Source organism: Python bivittatus, unplaced genomic scaffold (assembly GCF_059951505.1).
Source record: "Python bivittatus isolate LINGU-HERP-01145 unplaced genomic scaffold, Pbiv_v1 ctg000080_np1212, whole genome shotgun sequence".
Lineage (NCBI taxonomy): Eukaryota > Metazoa > Chordata > Lepidosauria > Squamata > Pythonidae > Python > Python bivittatus.
In genome coordinates this window covers 68190859-68208871 of record NW_028277035.1, presented here as the reverse complement: position 1 = coordinate 68208871, position 18013 = coordinate 68190859, and the positions used below count along the sequence as shown (strand labels likewise).

Here is an 18013-nt window from a genome sequence, read left to right as displayed (position 1 = left end):
GTGGTAGCATACTGAGTGCTAATTACTTCATGATCATTCTACTTCCATCAACTGGCCAAAAGAAATATATACACTAGCATCACACTAATGAAATGCCTATACTATCTCTATGTTAATTAAAAAGAATCCTGAAAATGAGCACATGTAACACTTGGGACTGTTTTCAAATAGGCAGAAGATTAAGCATGCTTGGCATTTCAAAAGGATTGTTTGTGGATGCACAGGTTGCTGATACATTCCTTCCACCTGTTGCTGTGGGGAGTCAGCCAATAAAAATGTTAAGAGGCATCAGGCTAAACAAATGAAAATTAAATCCAAGACGCTGCATCCCAGATTATGTGCCTTATTTGCAAAACTCCAGTACTCTTAAACCCCAGTTGCAGATGCAGATTGCAAATAAAGGCACATATCTCAATGGCTAGATTTATACTTCACTTTAAGCTATAATATAGTTAATAGTTTAATTATAATAATAACCATATAGTTAATATGGTTCATGGAGAAAATCTATTTATGTGGTCGCTAGGAGTCAAAAATGACTTGATGGTAGATAATCAATGAATCAATAGTTAATTTGGTTTTGACACAGTCAGATGTGTGAACACAGCCAATGTGGTTTATAAACCATTGAATCAGCCATTATAGTTAAACTATTATATTGAATCATGGTTTATGAAAATGTGTGAACTCAGTTTACCTTCTAGGGCTGGCTTAAATTCTTACTATCCTGATCTTCTGATGTGGCCAGTCAATATCTTTTTTTCTGCCCCATGGTAGCTGTTGTGATTCCTCTTCCTATTGGAAAGCAATTGAGTAGCCTTTAGTATTATTATAGGTAACAGTTAAGGGTCCGTAATCTTAGCATCTTTACTCAATAGTGATAGAAATTATTCTTATTTGAATATTAACTACTTTAATATTTTTTTGTCTACTTTGGGAGTGCTTTGGATGTGTCACCTAAACAAAACTATTCATGTTTGGTTGTAACTTGCACCTAGGTTACCAGAACAGTAAATGCATCTACTATCTCTGTGTTAATTAAACATTGTCCAGAAAACTTCTAAACTTACATGTATTTTTTTTTCTTCTGCCCATTTCTTCATTGGTCTCCTTCCCATTCCCCCTCTTTCCAACACCTCCCTCCTTTATTGTGGCCAGATTTACTCCATAGCAGGCAGAGAATCTGGAAATGTCTTTGATCAAATGACACAAGAAAAGACACAAATGCAAAGGGAATGCTTCTGTAGAAAGGCACAGTATGAAGTATCCTTGGTGGTATGATAATTTTACATTTATTTACAGTTTATATTTATATTTACTTTTCATGTGTAATACAGTTTAGTTTCCTTTTCCCCTGGGACCTATTTGCTTCTTTTATTTGTGATTGTCTCTCTTTAAAATAGAAGATAACTATTTAATCAAATACATAGTTTTTTTCAAATATTTTTTTTTCCAGAAAAAAATACCTGCGTGAATTAAACAGCAAGGAACGTATAGCCACATAGTATTAATCAAAGTTTTCTACAGTAAAGTCAGTGAACATGATTTTTTTAGACAAGGGATTGGTTCCTGAGAACTTTGAGCAAAAGGAAGGTTGCAAAAGGTAAGGTTGCACCTCCTCTTCTCACTGTCTCTTCCTTCATTGACTAATAACTTCTCTGAAGGGTAGGAGAAGCATGAAATGGGATGAAACTCTGCCTCTGCCTGAAGTAGGACAATCTCCCTTCCCACCGCAGTTCCACTCACACACACCATCCCCTCCAGCCATAAAAGGGATGTTGGGAACAAAAATAAGGCTGAGAAAATGACTGGCTCCAAATCACCCATTTGGGTGCATTTGTATCAGAGGGTGGATTTGAACCAGGTGTCCCCATTCCTATTTCAAATCCTCAATCATGATGCTACATGGATTCTGTGGTGGCAAATGCCTTTCTGCTAGCTTCTTTCTGCTCGTGTTTCTCAGGTCCATCCCACAGCCTTCAGTTTGCAAAATTTTTCCTCATTAAAATCAACTGACCAAATTCTGAATTTCAGAATATTTTCCAGGGTTTTCCTTAACTGTGTGGGTATATACTGTACAAAAAGGACAGAGGTCTATTATTTACTGCTATTAGTCATAGTAAATGGGATTACTTGTATTAAATATGTAGCTTTTCCTGAATAATTCTAAAAAATGCAAAAGTCTCACTGAAGCAACTCCTGAAGAAGGCAATAGATCTATCACCCAACTGGTCCAATTCACGTCCTTAAGTAAATCAGCTGTTACAAGGGCTTAGACATGCTGAGAGCATGTGACCCTTAGCTTCTAGCATTCCACATCATGCCTGCTATGGCTGTTGGGAACTGGGGCTCACTGGACAGGATCCTGATCTATTCTGAACTGCTGCTGAGACCCTCCATTAGGCAATACAGGTGGTCCTCATTTAATGACCACTTCTTCAGTGAATGTTCAAACTTACAATGGTGCTGACCAAGTGGTAGTTATAACCAGTCCTCAGAGTTCCAGCCATCACAATGTCCATGCAGTCATGTGGTTATGATCTAGGCACTTGGCATCCTTCTTGCAATTATGACATCGCAGTAAGCCAGAATCACATGATTGCGATTTCCAACGTACTCTTCCGACTTCCCATAAACAAAGTCAGTGGGGAAGCCGGCAGGAAATTGGAAGTCACGGTCACATGAGGTCCTTGCTTAACAACCCGTGTAGTTGTCACTTAACAACGGCAGCTGGGACTGCCGGAGCTGCTGTCACTACATCACCTTGCGCTTTATGATCACATTGCTTAGCAATGGCAATTCCAATCCCAACAGCCATCATTAAACAAGGACTACTACACTTAATATAGTATTGTCAACATAATAATTTTTAAAAGTCTCCCATATACCATCCCTTTGGCTCATTTACAATTGAAAAGCAAAATCTGGTGCAATGCAGCTAAAACATCCTCAGATTCATTCGCAGACGTGAAAAGTTTTAGTCAATAATACATGCAGTAGAATCAAAGGTGCAGATTCTCCAGAGTTGAATTATATTAGGTAGCAAATGGAAAACTTCTAGAATAACATTTAATTTCAATTTTCAGATTTTGATGGATGCTCAGATAGTCTCTAAACATTGTCTGATGCCTGTATTAAAAATTGAGTAATACCTCACTTCAATAATTTGTAGAATCATAGTATATTAGAGCTGCAAGGAACCCCCAAAATCATCTACATACATTACTGTTCAAAGGAGAATACATCTGGAGCCTCTCTGCTTAAATACTTCCAGAGATAATTGAAGTATTTCAGTGCTCAACATCTCCAGAGATAATTAATTCCCCTGTCATAACATTAGGAAGTTTTTCTTGATGTTTAGCCAAAAATGGTTTCTCTCCCATCCCCACCCATTTTTGGTAGTCCTGACTTTTTGAACTACTGAATATAAATCTGCTCCATGTTCTATGTGATAGCTGTTGAGATCTTTGACAGTTTTCTATACTATCTACTCTTAATTTTCCTTTTGTCTGGGCTAAACATTTGATACCTTCTGCGGTAACAGTTGATGACTGACATGCAATGGTGTTTAATAGCAGAAAGTACTGATCACTGGTCACTTGTAGGAATATTGTTTATCACATCAAAAAACACAGAGTGTTTTCTGCAAGTTAAAGGGATTCTGGGTCATGCTGTAGAATATATCAGCTGTTGACAAGGGCAGTGATAGGTGTCATTGTTGTCTACTGAAAATTGAAAGTGTACCTTAAAGCTGCCTCCCAACGTTCCCCTTCTGACTAGGTTCTGCAAGAGTGCTCAGTAAAGATGGGCTAGCTGGTGTTCTTCTCACAAAGACACTGTCTGCATTCTCTATAAACTCTGCTGTATTATATTTGCCAACAGTTGATGAGTGACAGCACAAAGTTATACTGACAATCTTGAGGAGCTGATCTTTCACAATGGAACGTTGGTAAAAAATTTGAATGATGACACTAGAAAAAATGGAATATCTGTAAAAGTCCATTTTAGTTTCAGAAGTTATTGCTTCCTCCTCAAATATAGTTTTTGGTATTATGTTGGGCTCCCCTAATCTTTCTCCATGACTAGTCATAACATAACTGCAAGTTCATGTAATGATGGGTGTATAAAGATTTGAATTGCTCGTTGTGGTTTGAATGGTCAGTCCAAGAAAAACTGACAGTGTTATTCTGCTCTATGTGTAGTTTGGCTCAGAAGGTTCCACCATATTCATTTGACCTATGCTCCACTGCCTTTACAATAGGAGACAGTCTTTTCCTCTTATTCCTGTTCTTTGTAAGTGTAGTCTGTTGCTCAGTTTGTAGGCTTTGTTAATCTGTGGAACCCATCACTTTAATAAACATAATGGTAGAACCTTGGATGGGAACTATAATTTAGCTTAAAGGTAGAAAACCTAGTGCTCTCCAAATATTTTGAATTACTAATTTGCCTGGGCCAGACAGGAGTAGGAACTTCAAACATCTTGAAGGTTCCAAATTACTTATCATGACTTAGACTATAGCCAGCTTTCTATTACCTTGTGTATCAATAAACATTTACCCTGCACATGTACATATACTCATTTTTACACATACAGTATATTACGTATTTATGCCCAGACTCACATGCACCCATATAGCTTTGCCTCATTTTCTTAAGTAGATATACACCAAAGCCATCCTAGCCAAACATTTTAGTACAGTCTGTAGACAGCTGGATCTCTGTAGCTCATGCAGTAGATGGCTGGGTAAAACTCCTTTGACTGGAGCTTTTGAGACTCAGAACAAATGTGGATGAGTTGCTTTTCTTGCTGACGCTCAGATCACATCCTTGCCGAGCTTTTAAGTACCGTGAAGAACAACAAAGGAACCGGTGCAAGAGGTCATGGAAAAGATGGCCTGTGAAAAGCATGTAGATCCAGGGGTTACAACAGCTGTTCAGACTTGCTAGGAGTGTGGTGATTATGAACGGCAGCTCTATGAGAGAAAAATGTATTAGAAAGAGTTAAATTAAATTGTTTCACTGTTTTTACTGCTTTTTGATTATTTTATTTACTGGTTTTATTGTTGTTGTGAGCCACCCAGAGTTGCTCAAGATGGACGCCATATGAATCTTTTAAATATTTATTTTAAATAAATAAATAAATAAATACTACTGTAAAGTTGATATACAGGTTGGCTTTACTGCTAGACAGTGGTAGCAAATTTTAATAACTTTAAGAAGGAAAATTGTACTATTCAAAATAATTGTTTTATCTTTTCCACAAATGAGTGTGTTACGAAATTTTTTTGGCTCAGGCACCAAAGTATCTTGGGCCTTCTGTGTTTTATGGGGAAAAAATCAGTGTGTTTTTGGGGAGCTTAGATAACTTAGAGAATTAAAAAAGGGATCCGTTCAAAGATTGGCCACAATTTCACTCTTGTTTCCATTTTTATTACATCTTCCAAATTTGTCTGTTTTATATACTGTATATACACTGTTCCTACGGCTCAGAGTAAATGAGCAAGCCAGCTTGTCACTTTTTTGGCATGGATTTCTAGATGTTCTGCTCATCAAAATTACTTTTTTTTTACTTTAACATTTAGAATATATAAACAACCTCCAGTTAAATCTGAATTAGCCTGAATTGGGCCAGTTAGATCTAAGCCTATACTTTAGGGATGGGAAAGCTGTGGTCCTGATATTACATCTCCCAGCTTCCCTCACTGTTAGTCCAGTAGATTAGGAATCATAGGAGTTGTCATCTCAACACATCTGGGAAAGTTTGTTGTAGAGCCTGAAACAGAAACCTGGGTCTTCATAAATCTACTTTAGGCTATGACAAATACCATTCCCTCAGCATTAGTACATTAAAAATATGTAGGGCAGCAGCATGGCTACATTTTACTGCAAAGGTGTTTATAGTATCTCAGGGGTTTAGGATTTGTACAATAAATGTGGAACATCATTAAAAAGCAATTACAGGATGAATGCTTGCCACTATTTCATGTTTAAAGAAATAAGGCTTCCTGGAAACTTTGTTATCTGTACTGCAGATGAAAATAACCAAAAGAGAGAAAGTATTTTTCCACGCATTAGCTGCTCTTCAAATTCATCAACCATTTTTGCCAATTCAGCAATGAATAGTGTTTTCATGAAGGCTGATGTTCCAGTCCATCAGTATTTAAAAACCATAATAAACAAAACTTATATCAATACAAAGAATTTCTGTCTTTCAAATGGCATATAAAATTATACATCATGGACACCCTCCTTCTATCCAGTTCCTGCTTCAGATAATCCATTAGGTTGAATAAGGCAGTATCTATTAATTGCTTCAGAGTCAGTTGGAAACAGATTTAGGCAAACCATCTCATCCAGATACGTGGATATGCTGGAATACTGGGGCCTTGATTTGATAAGCTGGCCTGTGAGAAACTATCATTATATATTGCTGTTAAAGTAGATGAGGTATATTACTTCCCCCCAAACTCTATTTTCAGATACTAGCACCTTAACAATATGCCAATATTGTCAACAGAATGGCCCATTTGGGGGTGGGAGGACCTGTAAGAGTGGGAGTTAAAAGTGGTTGTTCCTCCTACTTCCATTCTTACCCTTAAATCTTTCTCTCACAGGCCAAATATATTGGCTGGGGAAAAAAAATCAGCGATGGCCCTTCCAGGGATGTGGCAGCATGACCAAATAGTCTTCGAATAGCTCTTTGAAAGTTAAAAGATTGAGTTGCAACCCCTGAACCCCAACATTGCCCAGCTTTTTCTAACATTTGATTATCACACTACAACCATGGTCCTCTTCTCCTTAAATATGTCATCCAAAGGAGTGTGTTAAACTAATTTGCAACTTCCTCTATGAAGTGTAAAAAAGACTCACTGCAAACAGTGTTTTAATTATTGCTGTGTAACTAGTAAAATGACTGTCCCATTAAATTGGCTATTTGTACATTTGTCCAAACACCAACTGTTGATAAATAACTCCAAAGTTCGTGCTCTGTCTTTTTATGATTTTTTTAAATCTTTAAGCGAGTTTTGCTCCAGACAACCCTTCAAGAATAGGACTGCTTTTTGTAAAGGAGATAGATTGTCATCCTTGGAGAATGGGACAGAGAGAGAGTTAAAGGGAATATGCCCTCTGCTTCTCAATCTTCTCTGGTGGCCATATGAGACAAATGTACTGTAAAGAGTCTCCCACACTTTGTTTCCACAGTGCTCTTGGTGGATTACAAGACAGATAAATCTATTGAATCCCAAGTCATATTTTCTTCCTCCTGCCAAAAACCTCCTCAGCTTGATGGCAGCCCTGTATGAAGTCATACTTTCCATCAATTCTACTTTTTTCACTCAATCAGGGTTTCCTTTTGAGGGCATGTTTGCCTTATAATATTTTTACTTCTGCATATATTTCCCCCCAGGGACGCAATCCTTTTCTGCCACCTCGTCCTCTGCCTTTCGGTGCTGAAGCTGCCTCCTTCTCTCCATCCCTTGCTTCATATTAAGTGCCCGCAACTGATGCCTGCCTTTGGACTTGGAAGTAGCATAACCCCAATCTTCCTTTTCTCCCCATCCAGTGACAATCATGCCCAAGAGGCTTCCTCATTATGCCCAGCCTTATCCTTGTGCTTGTTTTCTAGTCCCCAAGGGCTGTGGCATTAGAGGGTTGTTCTGGAATTCACTCAACAGATAGAGGGAGAAGCAGCTAATAATATTGCAGTGATCAATAAGAGGAAAGGATTCTAATGTTCATTGTCCTATGACCCACTAGAAATAGATACTACACAAAAGGCTTGTGGCTTTTCCTTGAACTGGCAATAATAATTAACTTGTTCAATATAACTGAGTTATGTAACTTTGAAAAAATAGCATAATATCCTGGCAAATACAATGTTATTGGGCTGAGCCAGATTCATATCCGGCTACCTCTGTATACAAAGATTTACAAAGGTTTTGTAACAAGAGTAGCAAGCCATATTTACAGTTCCTGAAATGTTTGCCTTTTTAACAAAAAATATGGTGGCAAGTAAGTAATTATATAATCAGAACTTTAACAAGAAATAATGATCATGCTAGAGATACAGACTAATGCAATTTCTTTCCAGCATGAACCAACGGGAAAAGAAACCTTGAAAACCTTTCATTCATCATGGAAATACCTTGCATTTGCTCCCCTAAACATGCTTACTCTGAAATGCTTCATTTTTCTCATCAGCTTTCCTTAAGACTGAGTCATTAAGGTGACCTTTGCATAAGCTAATCGCAGAATAAGAAATTTCTCTGAAATCTACTCTTTGCTGTGAAACATGGCATTATTAGTTTTAAAAAAGAAAAACAAAACCTAATTTACAAAAGAAATCTAATTGATTACTGTTCAGTATTAGCATTGATTCATGATCACACATTGAAATTCTAATGTTCAAATAATCCATTGAGGCTCTTAGGTAACACATCTAGGTTCTACTTCTGAATTCTAATTGGAACATTTTAGGCCTCCTTTCAGTATTTTGAACTTGTGAAAAGTAAGAGGAGAAGTCTATTTCTCAGCCATTCCACTGGGCTTTGCATACAAGTGGTTTAGCATATTTACATCACATAAATGGTACTCTTTATTGTTTTTGCTGCAGCAGATTAACACAGCCTCTCCTCTGGAAGTTAGCACTAAGTAATTATTTAAAGTCAGCCTTTCCAAACCTGCTGCTGTCCAGACCATAAGTCCCAGAATTCACAACCAGAACAGCCATGCTGGCAATAAATCTGGGAGTGGTCTCAATACACTTGGAAAGCCCCAAGGTGGGGAAGACTATTCAAAGTGTTCAAAACCTTGCACGAGATTCATCCAACAGAGGTCAGGTGTAGACAGACTGAAGGAAAATCTATTGCTTTGGGCTGTATTGTTTGGCTGGGCATCACCCTGATATGCTTACCCAGGAACCAAAGCAAACTGGGGCTAGGCATGCTCAATGGGCTGTTGTTTATAAGTCACCCCGAAATCCAGCCATTTATTAATAAAATGTATGTGGAAAATGACTAAGAAGTCTACAGTTGAAGAGGTTACGTTTAAAGAAAAAAGAAATTCTATAGGAAAAAAATATTAATTCGTTTTTGCTCTACAGTCACAGGGAGTTTAAAAACATGAACTCTATTTAAGTTCAGGTCCTGTCTGGATTTTTTAATGGATATATACTTATACAATACTGTTCTTGCTGCTCCAACAGATATGTGTTTCCAAGTTTCTAAGCAAAGAACAGTTTATGTTTATTATGAAAGAACTGAACTAACAGTTGTGAGTGACAAAAGTATTTCAAGATAGGAAGACTTACTTAATGGAAATCTTCCAGTGTCCATATAGATGAGCCATTATTGTTCTTTGTTTAGATTAATGTAGAAAGCTAAAAAGTAGGCAGTGTTGGCCCTATCATTAGGCAGAGTGAGGTAGCTATCTAAGGCAACAGATCCTGGGAGGCAGACAGTGAAAGTGAGGATGCAAGCAGCCTACTCTGTGTTCCTTAAATTGGCCAACTATCCTCAAGTGCTGTAGAGGTAACCAGCACAGAACTAAAATTGAACTACTAATATAGTCATCTTCTGAACATCGAATGGGAATGTGTGAGGCCTTCATCTAAGGCAACAACCCATCTTGAGAGAGCCATTGGCTAACTCAAGTCACTGGATTTCCTAGGTGGTCTAACACCCCTTAGACACAATTGGAGATAGTGTTCACAAAGTTTTTTTATGAAGCTGGCTGGACAACTATTAATCAGAAAATCATAAGATGACATTACTCATCATCATGACAACTCCCACATTTCTTTCTCCATCGTATCATCAATGGTCTGTTACTTAGATTTTTACTCACAAATTTTAGCTACAATATTAAAAGTAATTATCTTCACATTCTCCTTTAATAATAATAAATAGAGTAATTATATAGTAGCAGCTAAGAGCAGCAACTAACTTGAAATCTTCCATATCATTTTCAGCCTGTCATAAAGTGACATCTGAGATGATGTACGTGCTGAGATAATGTATGAGACTTTGTTAAGTGCTATTTTATGCTAATTATTATGAAAATATAATAGGATGTTTTTTTCCCCCATTGGTGGAAAAAGACATTGATATAATAGAACTGGCAGTTCAGCTAGTAGGAATCATCTTAAAACAATCCAGCTTAGCCATGCTTAGCTATAGGCAGGTTCCCCCACCCTAATAAGACATAATATGGTTTGTTGGCTTTTGCTTTAGTGTGTGGTTTATTCAATAAACAATTATTAATTAAGCCAAAATTTAGCAAGAACATGTGAATAAAATTGGATCTAGAATGTCCCTTCTGTGAATGGAAGGCTCTTTTCCACTTGCAAAAGGGGGTAGGACTAAGATTCAACAGAAATCTCCCCTGGAAGAATGGAGCAAGGCAATGTTTGGCAATCATCTCTTCTGTGATTCTCCTTTCTCGTTCACATTGTTGGCTAATAATCAGACACATCTACAGAAAGTACAGTTCCACTATAAAAACTATATAGGATCCAACTATAGATACAGGTAGTCCTCGAGTTATAACTATTCATTTAGCGACCATTCGAAGTTATGGCAGCACTGAACAAATGGTACTTATACCCAGTCTCCAAGATTACAGCCATAGCAGTGCCCCCAAGCCAGGTGATCAAAATTCAGGCACTTGGCAGCCTGCCCACACTTACAACCACAGGGGCACTTCAACTCCCCCCACCCACCTATCTCCCCGAATCTCTGCCCTTTGGGCTGCCCTGCACCACTGTGGCAGTGGTGGTGCTGGGCGTCAAGTAGAGGCTCGGGTCCTTCAGCAGTTTCAGCTGGCTGCCACTGCCTCCAGGCCATGGGAAGAAGCCCTGGCGCGCCAGCAGCTGCCTTGCATAGGGCCAGGTTGGGCATGTATTGACAGCAGTGGGAGGAAGATGGCAAAGGTCAGCTGGGAGCAGCAGGGCCAGCAGGGCATCGGGGTCAGTGAGCACAGGGCAGCAAGGCCGGCAGGCTGGAAGGGCAAACAGAGCACAAGGTGCCAAGGGTGGCAGGGCCAGAGGACTGCAGGGCGGCTAGGCCAGCATAGGCAGCAGAGTATAAGGTGTCCAAAGGGACAGAGATAGGGGAGGAAACAGGCGGATGGGGGCAGTTGAAAAGAAAGCAAGGCTTGGAGCTGGGAGAGACCAAGCCAGGAGTTGCTCAGATCAGGGTGGGTCCTCAGCTAATGACTGGTGGGATTCAGTTAACAACGACAGTGGGGAATGCTGGGATTGCCATCAATGGCAAGCGATGCGGTCATGTGATGTCACACTTTACAACCACACCATTTAGTGATGGAAATTCCGGTCCCAGCTACCATCGTGAGGACTACCATCCCTAAGACCCCATTAACATAAAAAAGTTAAGGCAGAACTTATATTTGAAGAACATAGAGGACATGTTATTAACATTTTTGATGCTCATTCATTGACACAGGGCACAGGAACCCTGACCTAAATGATTCTGCCACTCTACACAGGGAGAAAAATAAACATTTTGCTCGTTAGTAAACTTTTCATCATGCTGCTCTTTCCAATGTGTTTTTGCATTCTGAACATCTGGCCCAGCCATGCCTCTGTTAATTGTTAGCTTGGACACTTTACATACATCTTTCCAGCTGATTGCATGACTGCACCCTTTCACAGGCCTACTAATGAAAGTTTTAGCAGAACCCTAAGTTAGTATCTTGTTACCAATGACTGCAATGCATCTTACTCATAGCTAATCTTTAGGATTTACTCAGTGGTTAAGACTGCATGGGTAGTCAATATCAGCAGGTAACATTTCATTATATTGTACCACCAAAACAAAGCACAAATTTACATCAGAAAAAGTCTAGGCTACAACTCTTGCCTTGTGGGGGAAAGAATGGATAAAAGTTGTGCATGATGTCAAAGCAGTTTTTAACTGGCCAACTTCAGATGCAACCAGTGCTCATTTAAAAGGGACTAAGCCCATCTTAAGAATGTAGGACTAGCTTTTGAATAAGTATGTACTGTTCATTTCATGCAAGGGTTATTAGTACAAAAATATCAGCAACGGCTCTATTACTGTTATCATTCTCTTTAAAAATATAAATATAAGCCAATATTAGGATCTGAGTAAAAGAAACAGGGCCCTTGTAAGACAGAGCATAGAAATATAGCAAGCAATCAACAAATACAAGCAAAATTAATTTAGGTTTTCCTCTAGAACCAACGGAAGGCATATTGGGGAGCATTATCTAATTCTATGAAATATTGTAACTAAAAATAGGTAAAAAAATAAGATTCCTCCAGAGGCAAGATATATTAGAAATGCTAAATTAATCATTCTCTAGGACTACAAACATAATAGGGACTTTGCATTCATTCTAATAAACACATTTTCATATTCTGAAATGCTATTGAGTTTTTTTTTCTTCCTAATACACCAACAATCAATTTCAGCATTAATGGATTAGAAAGCCCATCACAAATAAATACTGTATTACTTTTCTGCTCACTATCTTTTAGAGCAGCAGCTATCAAACAGATAAGAACTGCTCCACAACACTCATCAGGAAAGTTTAAGAGCCATTAAGTTTAAATGCTGCCTCCCAGAAAAACTACTTTCTTGGATTGACATTTCATGAAATAACCTGGGAATTCCAGGATATATTGACTGAATACGTCTGGTGGGCATTGAGATGGGGAAGGCTATCTTCAGGTCTAGGAGGGGAAGATCATTATCTGAATTGTATTCTTATTTGCTTAACCCGTTCTTTAAGAGGGCCATTGGGCTTGCCGTACTTCATTCTACTGTGGACAAACAGTATCACCAGATCATTCTCACAATGAGATATTAGCAACATTTGACAGGACCAAACTCTTCACTTGATCTATAGCCACGGGTCAGTTATGATGCCTTTACATTTTATTGGCTACAGCTTTTCTGAAATTGATGTTAATTCCTAATTCCCTTAAGGAAGAGTAAGGGTCTCTGTTCCCACCTCTGTTGCCAGTTCAAAGACAAGCATAATTCCTCTACCCCTCTAAACTCTTGGAATATTTGGCAGGCAAAGTGTTACAAAGAAATATTCTTACTGGAAACTCTTTTATGGTTTTTGGCAGATAAAGCCCCATATCAGACATAAGATAATCTCCTCTGCCCTGGGAGCAAGGAACATTGTCCGTGCGGCATATAATAGAATATTGGGAAGCTCCTCATACCCTTTATCAGACCAATTCCCAAATGAATTTTTCCTCACTTTTCATTTTGCTGTTATCTCTACTGTGAGATGCTTTGCATACCGCCACATCTCCTCTTTTCCCTTGTTCGCCTTCTGCTATCTTCTGTCTTCTACACATTTCATTTTGTGTCACAGCTTGTGAACAAAATTGCTATGGTCAAATTGATTGGCTAGAGGGCACGCAAAACTCTGCAAACTTCACAACATTTTTTCTCACACGTCTTCCTGGTCCACTAAGCAGAAGGGGGACATAATACTTTCAGACAGTCTAACAGTTTTGATTGAAATAAAAACCTTTGGGCTTTTGAAGATGTTTGAAGTGAAAGAAATATACCCTTGGAAATATTTCTCTGACTGACAAAGGGCAAAAGATCTCACAGAAATAAGAATTGAGCAGGTTGTAGTTAATGAAACACAAGGCTGTCATGCTTATAGCAAAGGTAGTATCAGAGTGGCTGACATAAGCCAGTCTAGTGGAAGAGCACTAGCTGATTAAAGGAAAGATATCATTGTCAAAGTTGCCCTATTTAACAAACTTAGTTTGCAATGGTTTGGACTGAGCAATAGATCCAGTTCCTGGGTTTCCTTTATGACTGGTGGAATGATCTAGAGTCCTAATATATTTTTGATTTGTGGAGAATAAAATAATGCCTAGAGAATACCTTGTTCTTGGGCTCTTCATTGAGCATAGTAATATTATGACTTTTCTCTCAGGGTGATCTGAGCTGATCTGAGTTGATACGTTTTCTCTGTGAGCTGATCTGAGCTGATACATATAACAGGACCATGAATAGAACGTAGGCTGACTAAAGGGGGCTGCAGTCAGAACAGGAATAGGAGTCTGGGTTCTCTGCATCCATGTTGCAACACCAGGACTGTCAGCTCAAAAAGATATTTCTTCCTCCCAGCTGGGGAAGGGCAATTTAAATGGGAAGATAGGAACAGGAAAAAGGCTAACCAAGCTCATCCTTCATTTCTTTACTGAAAAATGCATTATCTCAAAATTACCTTTTGTAGGAAAAGAAGGAGCAAAGTGTTTGAAGTTGGAGAGAGACCACTGATCATCACCCATTTGAATTTGAGTAGCTGGCCATTCCGGGAATTATGGGTTATACACATTATAAATGCAACTTTGATGTTACTAAAGTTAAAAATAATAGAGCCGGAAGGCATCTAATGACTCCCCTCTAACACAAAGGTGACCAGCTATCAATCATCCAGTTTGATCCAACTTTTATCAAATGTTCAACAGATCTAACCAAACTTAATCACTTTGTTAAATCTCAGTTGTTATATTTCATTTTTGGTTGGTTATGATTTTCCAAAGTTACTATGCCTAAACATTTGTTTTGTCTGATGCCATTTCTCTTTTGCAGGGGTGGGGCTGGAACTTGCACTTACAGTCTTAGCCAAATAAGACAATTTTGCTGTAACTGGTATTGATTTTTTTCAGATTGTAACATCCCAATCAAGAGATTCAGGTTGTTCAGCAAAATGCATATTCAACCCCCAGACCACAGTGGCTTCTCCCCCAACCTTCTCAGACTACGATTATACATATTTGGAGTGATAAGAGCAGTGGCAGTCTGGGCACTTTCCCATACGTAAGTAGATGCTTAATCCAAAAACAGTGTGCGCTCATTCATGAGCCAGCTGATGGACTTAAGCAACTTCTCTGTAGACCAGACACTGCTGATAGATAAATGTATGTGGAAAGCTGACCTCAACCTGTTTAGATAATAGAGAGTATGCTGGAAAATGTGCCTTGCCACATAGCTCTTATTCTGAACCACACATTGTAGGTACTGCTGGGGTGAGATCAGCCAAAGCCCTTACTAATGTATCTGTTAGTTATTTGTTATTTTTCAGAGGAAAAAATGAAGATTTCCAGTTCTGGGACAAAGTAGAGAATCTTGTGATACCTCAAAGTACCAAACTGAACAAGGCACAAATGTCTGTGGAGGACAATCCACTTCTTCAAAGTAACATAAAAGAAGGAACATAGCGATTCAGGAAGTAACATCATATTTCTAGTCCTTTTGCTAAGACATTATTATACAATCAATTTTAGGCAAATGGGAAGCATTTTTAAATTATTAAACTTCTTATAAATGATTCTGTTAGTGTGATTTAATCTTTAGTCCTCAATATTATCCATTCCTAACATAAATAGCGCATTGTGTTAGTGCCCCCCGCACGTCAAGCTCCCAACTCCCCAGTCAGTGATAGCCTACACAACTCATTCACAAAATTCCTCTGCTTCCTTCATTTCTGATCTAGCATTTAGAAATCAGCCAATTTATTGAGTAAAGTCTAAATGACATTGTTGAGCTCCTTCAGTGAAAAATATTATAGCTACAGTGGCACTTCCATTCTACTTGTAAAAGCAATTTCCCATTTGCTCACAGTAATTGATATAAACATTATTTTTCATGCATTCTCATCAAGATTAATAGAAAATTATTTGATGTGGCTAAGTCTGAAAAAATACTGGGCATTTCTATGCAGATTATTCCTATTCCTCCTGACTTATACTCCACCCATATAGCTTCCTCATAAAAGCATCCAAGTTCCCCATGTTTACACAGGACAATTATGGGCAGAGATACTTTGTAATTTATCCAAGGTCACATAAATAATATCTAAGATCTCAAATCGCATTTTATATTTTATCTGTTCTATCATCCTAGCCAATGAGCCAGTCTTCTGCTTTTTTCATTTGAATAAGGCTTTTTAAAAATCTGAATATTTACTAAAGCTTTGTTTAATGCTACATTACAGATCAACTCTACTGATAATAGTTCAGTTATAGATATATTTTAAAGAAATTTCACTGAGGCAAATTACTGCACAGAGCTACATAGGCAGGCATTAAAAAAGGAGAACAAACTATACCTTCTTTTGGAGCATTTTCATCCCATACAAGCCACATCTGCACAATAAAAAAAGGAGTCCAGCACATAATGAAGGCTAAGACAATAATGAAGGTCATTTTGACTGTCCGGATCTTGGCTTTGGAAATGAGTTTGATACTGCTCACCCTGGAGAGTGTGCCTCCATGGGAATTACTAGAGGTTAGACTCATGCTTGTTTCATGGATGGTTTTTAGCTTCACATTTTGCCAAATTTTGAAGCTGATCAAGCCATAGCAGACACTCAGCACAATCACTGGGATGATGTAGACAGTCAAGGTCATCCAGGTGACATAGGCTTTAGGACCCCAAGGCAGAATGAATGTTGCCCAGCAATCCTTCCCCCCATGTGTCACATTCCTCATAGAAAATATCTGGAGCTGCGGGATGCTGAACAGGAGGCACACTACCCATGTGAGGAGGACAGACAACCGGTCAGACCTCCGATGTAAAGACCTCAAGGGTTGACAGATGGCCAAACACCGATCCAGCGACATCAACAAGAGCATGTAAGTGGAAGCAAACATTCCCACCACTTGCAGATATTTGATCAACCTGCAGAGATAATCTGGCCCTTTGAACCTGAAGGTGATGTCCCAAATGAGCTGGGGTAAGACCTGGAAGATGGCCACAACCAAGTCAGCGATGCTCAGATGCTTCATAAAGTAGTACATGCGAGAATGTTTGTGACGGGTTGTGTAGATAGCCAGCAGTACACATAAGTTTCCCGTCAGGGCAAGGAAAAAGATGAGGCACAGGACTGCCACCTCTACCTTGGCAATGTCTTCATTCCGTTTCATGATGAAAGTTTGGTTGGCTTGTGAAGTCTGGTTTTCCAGGGTGGTATTGCTCAAGGAGCAATTGTAAGCAAACGGAACATTCTCTGGGAAACACCAAAGATCCATGGTAAAAGCCTTTCCACCCAGGGTCTCTTGCAAGGCTGAACTGTGAAGAGAGACTTCTTCTCTGCAGTGTAGTCCCCTTTAGAGCCTCCACTTTCGTAGGACCAGGCCTTTCAGTGTTCTTTCCTTTTCCTGAAACGCCCCTTTACTCCCATTTGGCCCTTGGCCTCTTTATTATTATTTTTTTTAAGTCCTGTTTATTCCCTTTCAGTTTGGATCCTTCATCTGGACTTGTATATGGAGTTGATGTATAGTTATAAGGGGTTTTTTTTTCCTCCACCAACAGGATGAATCCTGTTCTCTTTCCAAATTACTGCATGTTCTTCCTATACCAAAAAAAAAAGAGGGGGGGGGAATAGGGAGAATAAATAAGGAAAGGAATTATACCAACACTGAGTCACATATTCACATATTGAATCCCTAGCAACCTCAGCTTTCTACTCTCTCACAAGGCATTCATTCAAACTCAGGAGTGTAATTTCAATGGCTTGTTCCCGTTTACTTCAAAACAACAGTTAGGACTTGCTTATTAGTTCTCCAAGTCTTTTTCAGCTGCAGTATTTATTCCAGTTTCTCCTTGTATATGGATAGCTATGCATCAGTCTAAATATAGATGTAGAAAGCTGGACTACAATTAAATGAAACCTCAAGGAATAACCCAATCAACAAACACACAAGCATGCCTTGCCTAAAAGTGCCTTTCAGAGTTACAAAGAAATTCTTCTTACCTTTAGTTCACATTTTTCTTGTAGCAACTCCTTAACCAAAGAGTTTTCTCCCTTTTTTCCTCCTCTTAAGAATGAAATATTAGAAGCTAGTCCTCTCCAGCTGGGATTGTCCAAGAATGTCAGGTGAGTTCTTTTGGCCCTGTGACACATTTAGCAGCTCCAGAAGTTGGCTCTCAAATGAATCCAGGAGGATAGAGAGGAGGAGCAGGAGCAGGAGGAGGAGCAGCTGAGGTGG

General features: G+C 38.9%; 1 protein-coding gene across 1 annotated transcript; it reads right to left on the bottom strand.

Annotated features, from left to right (window-relative positions):
• Positions 1–1273: 1273 nt before the first annotated feature.
• On the bottom strand, positions 1274–17935 carry OXTR (oxytocin receptor). Its single transcript, XM_007425483.4, has 3 exons — positions 17779–17935; positions 16132–17376; positions 1274–4973 (listed from the first exon to the last, which is right to left on the bottom strand). The coding sequence occupies exons 2-3, from the start codon at positions 17051–17053 to the stop codon at positions 4726–4728; spliced, it is 1170 nt and encodes a 389-aa protein (XP_007425545.1). The 5' UTR covers positions 17054–17376; positions 17779–17935; the 3' UTR covers positions 1274–4725.
• Positions 17936–18013: the final 78 nt, after the last annotated feature.

Bases quoted from the DNA above. Each gene is read 5' to 3' on its own strand.
- OXTR (XM_007425483.4), bottom strand. From the start codon at position 17,053: ATGGATCTTTGGTGTTTCCCAGAGAATGTTCCGTTTGCTTACAATTGC. The intron at 4,974-16,131 runs GTATAGTTTGTT...TTTCTCTCATAG, and splicing joins TGAAAATGCTCCAAAAGAAG to AGCTGCCGTTCATAATCACC.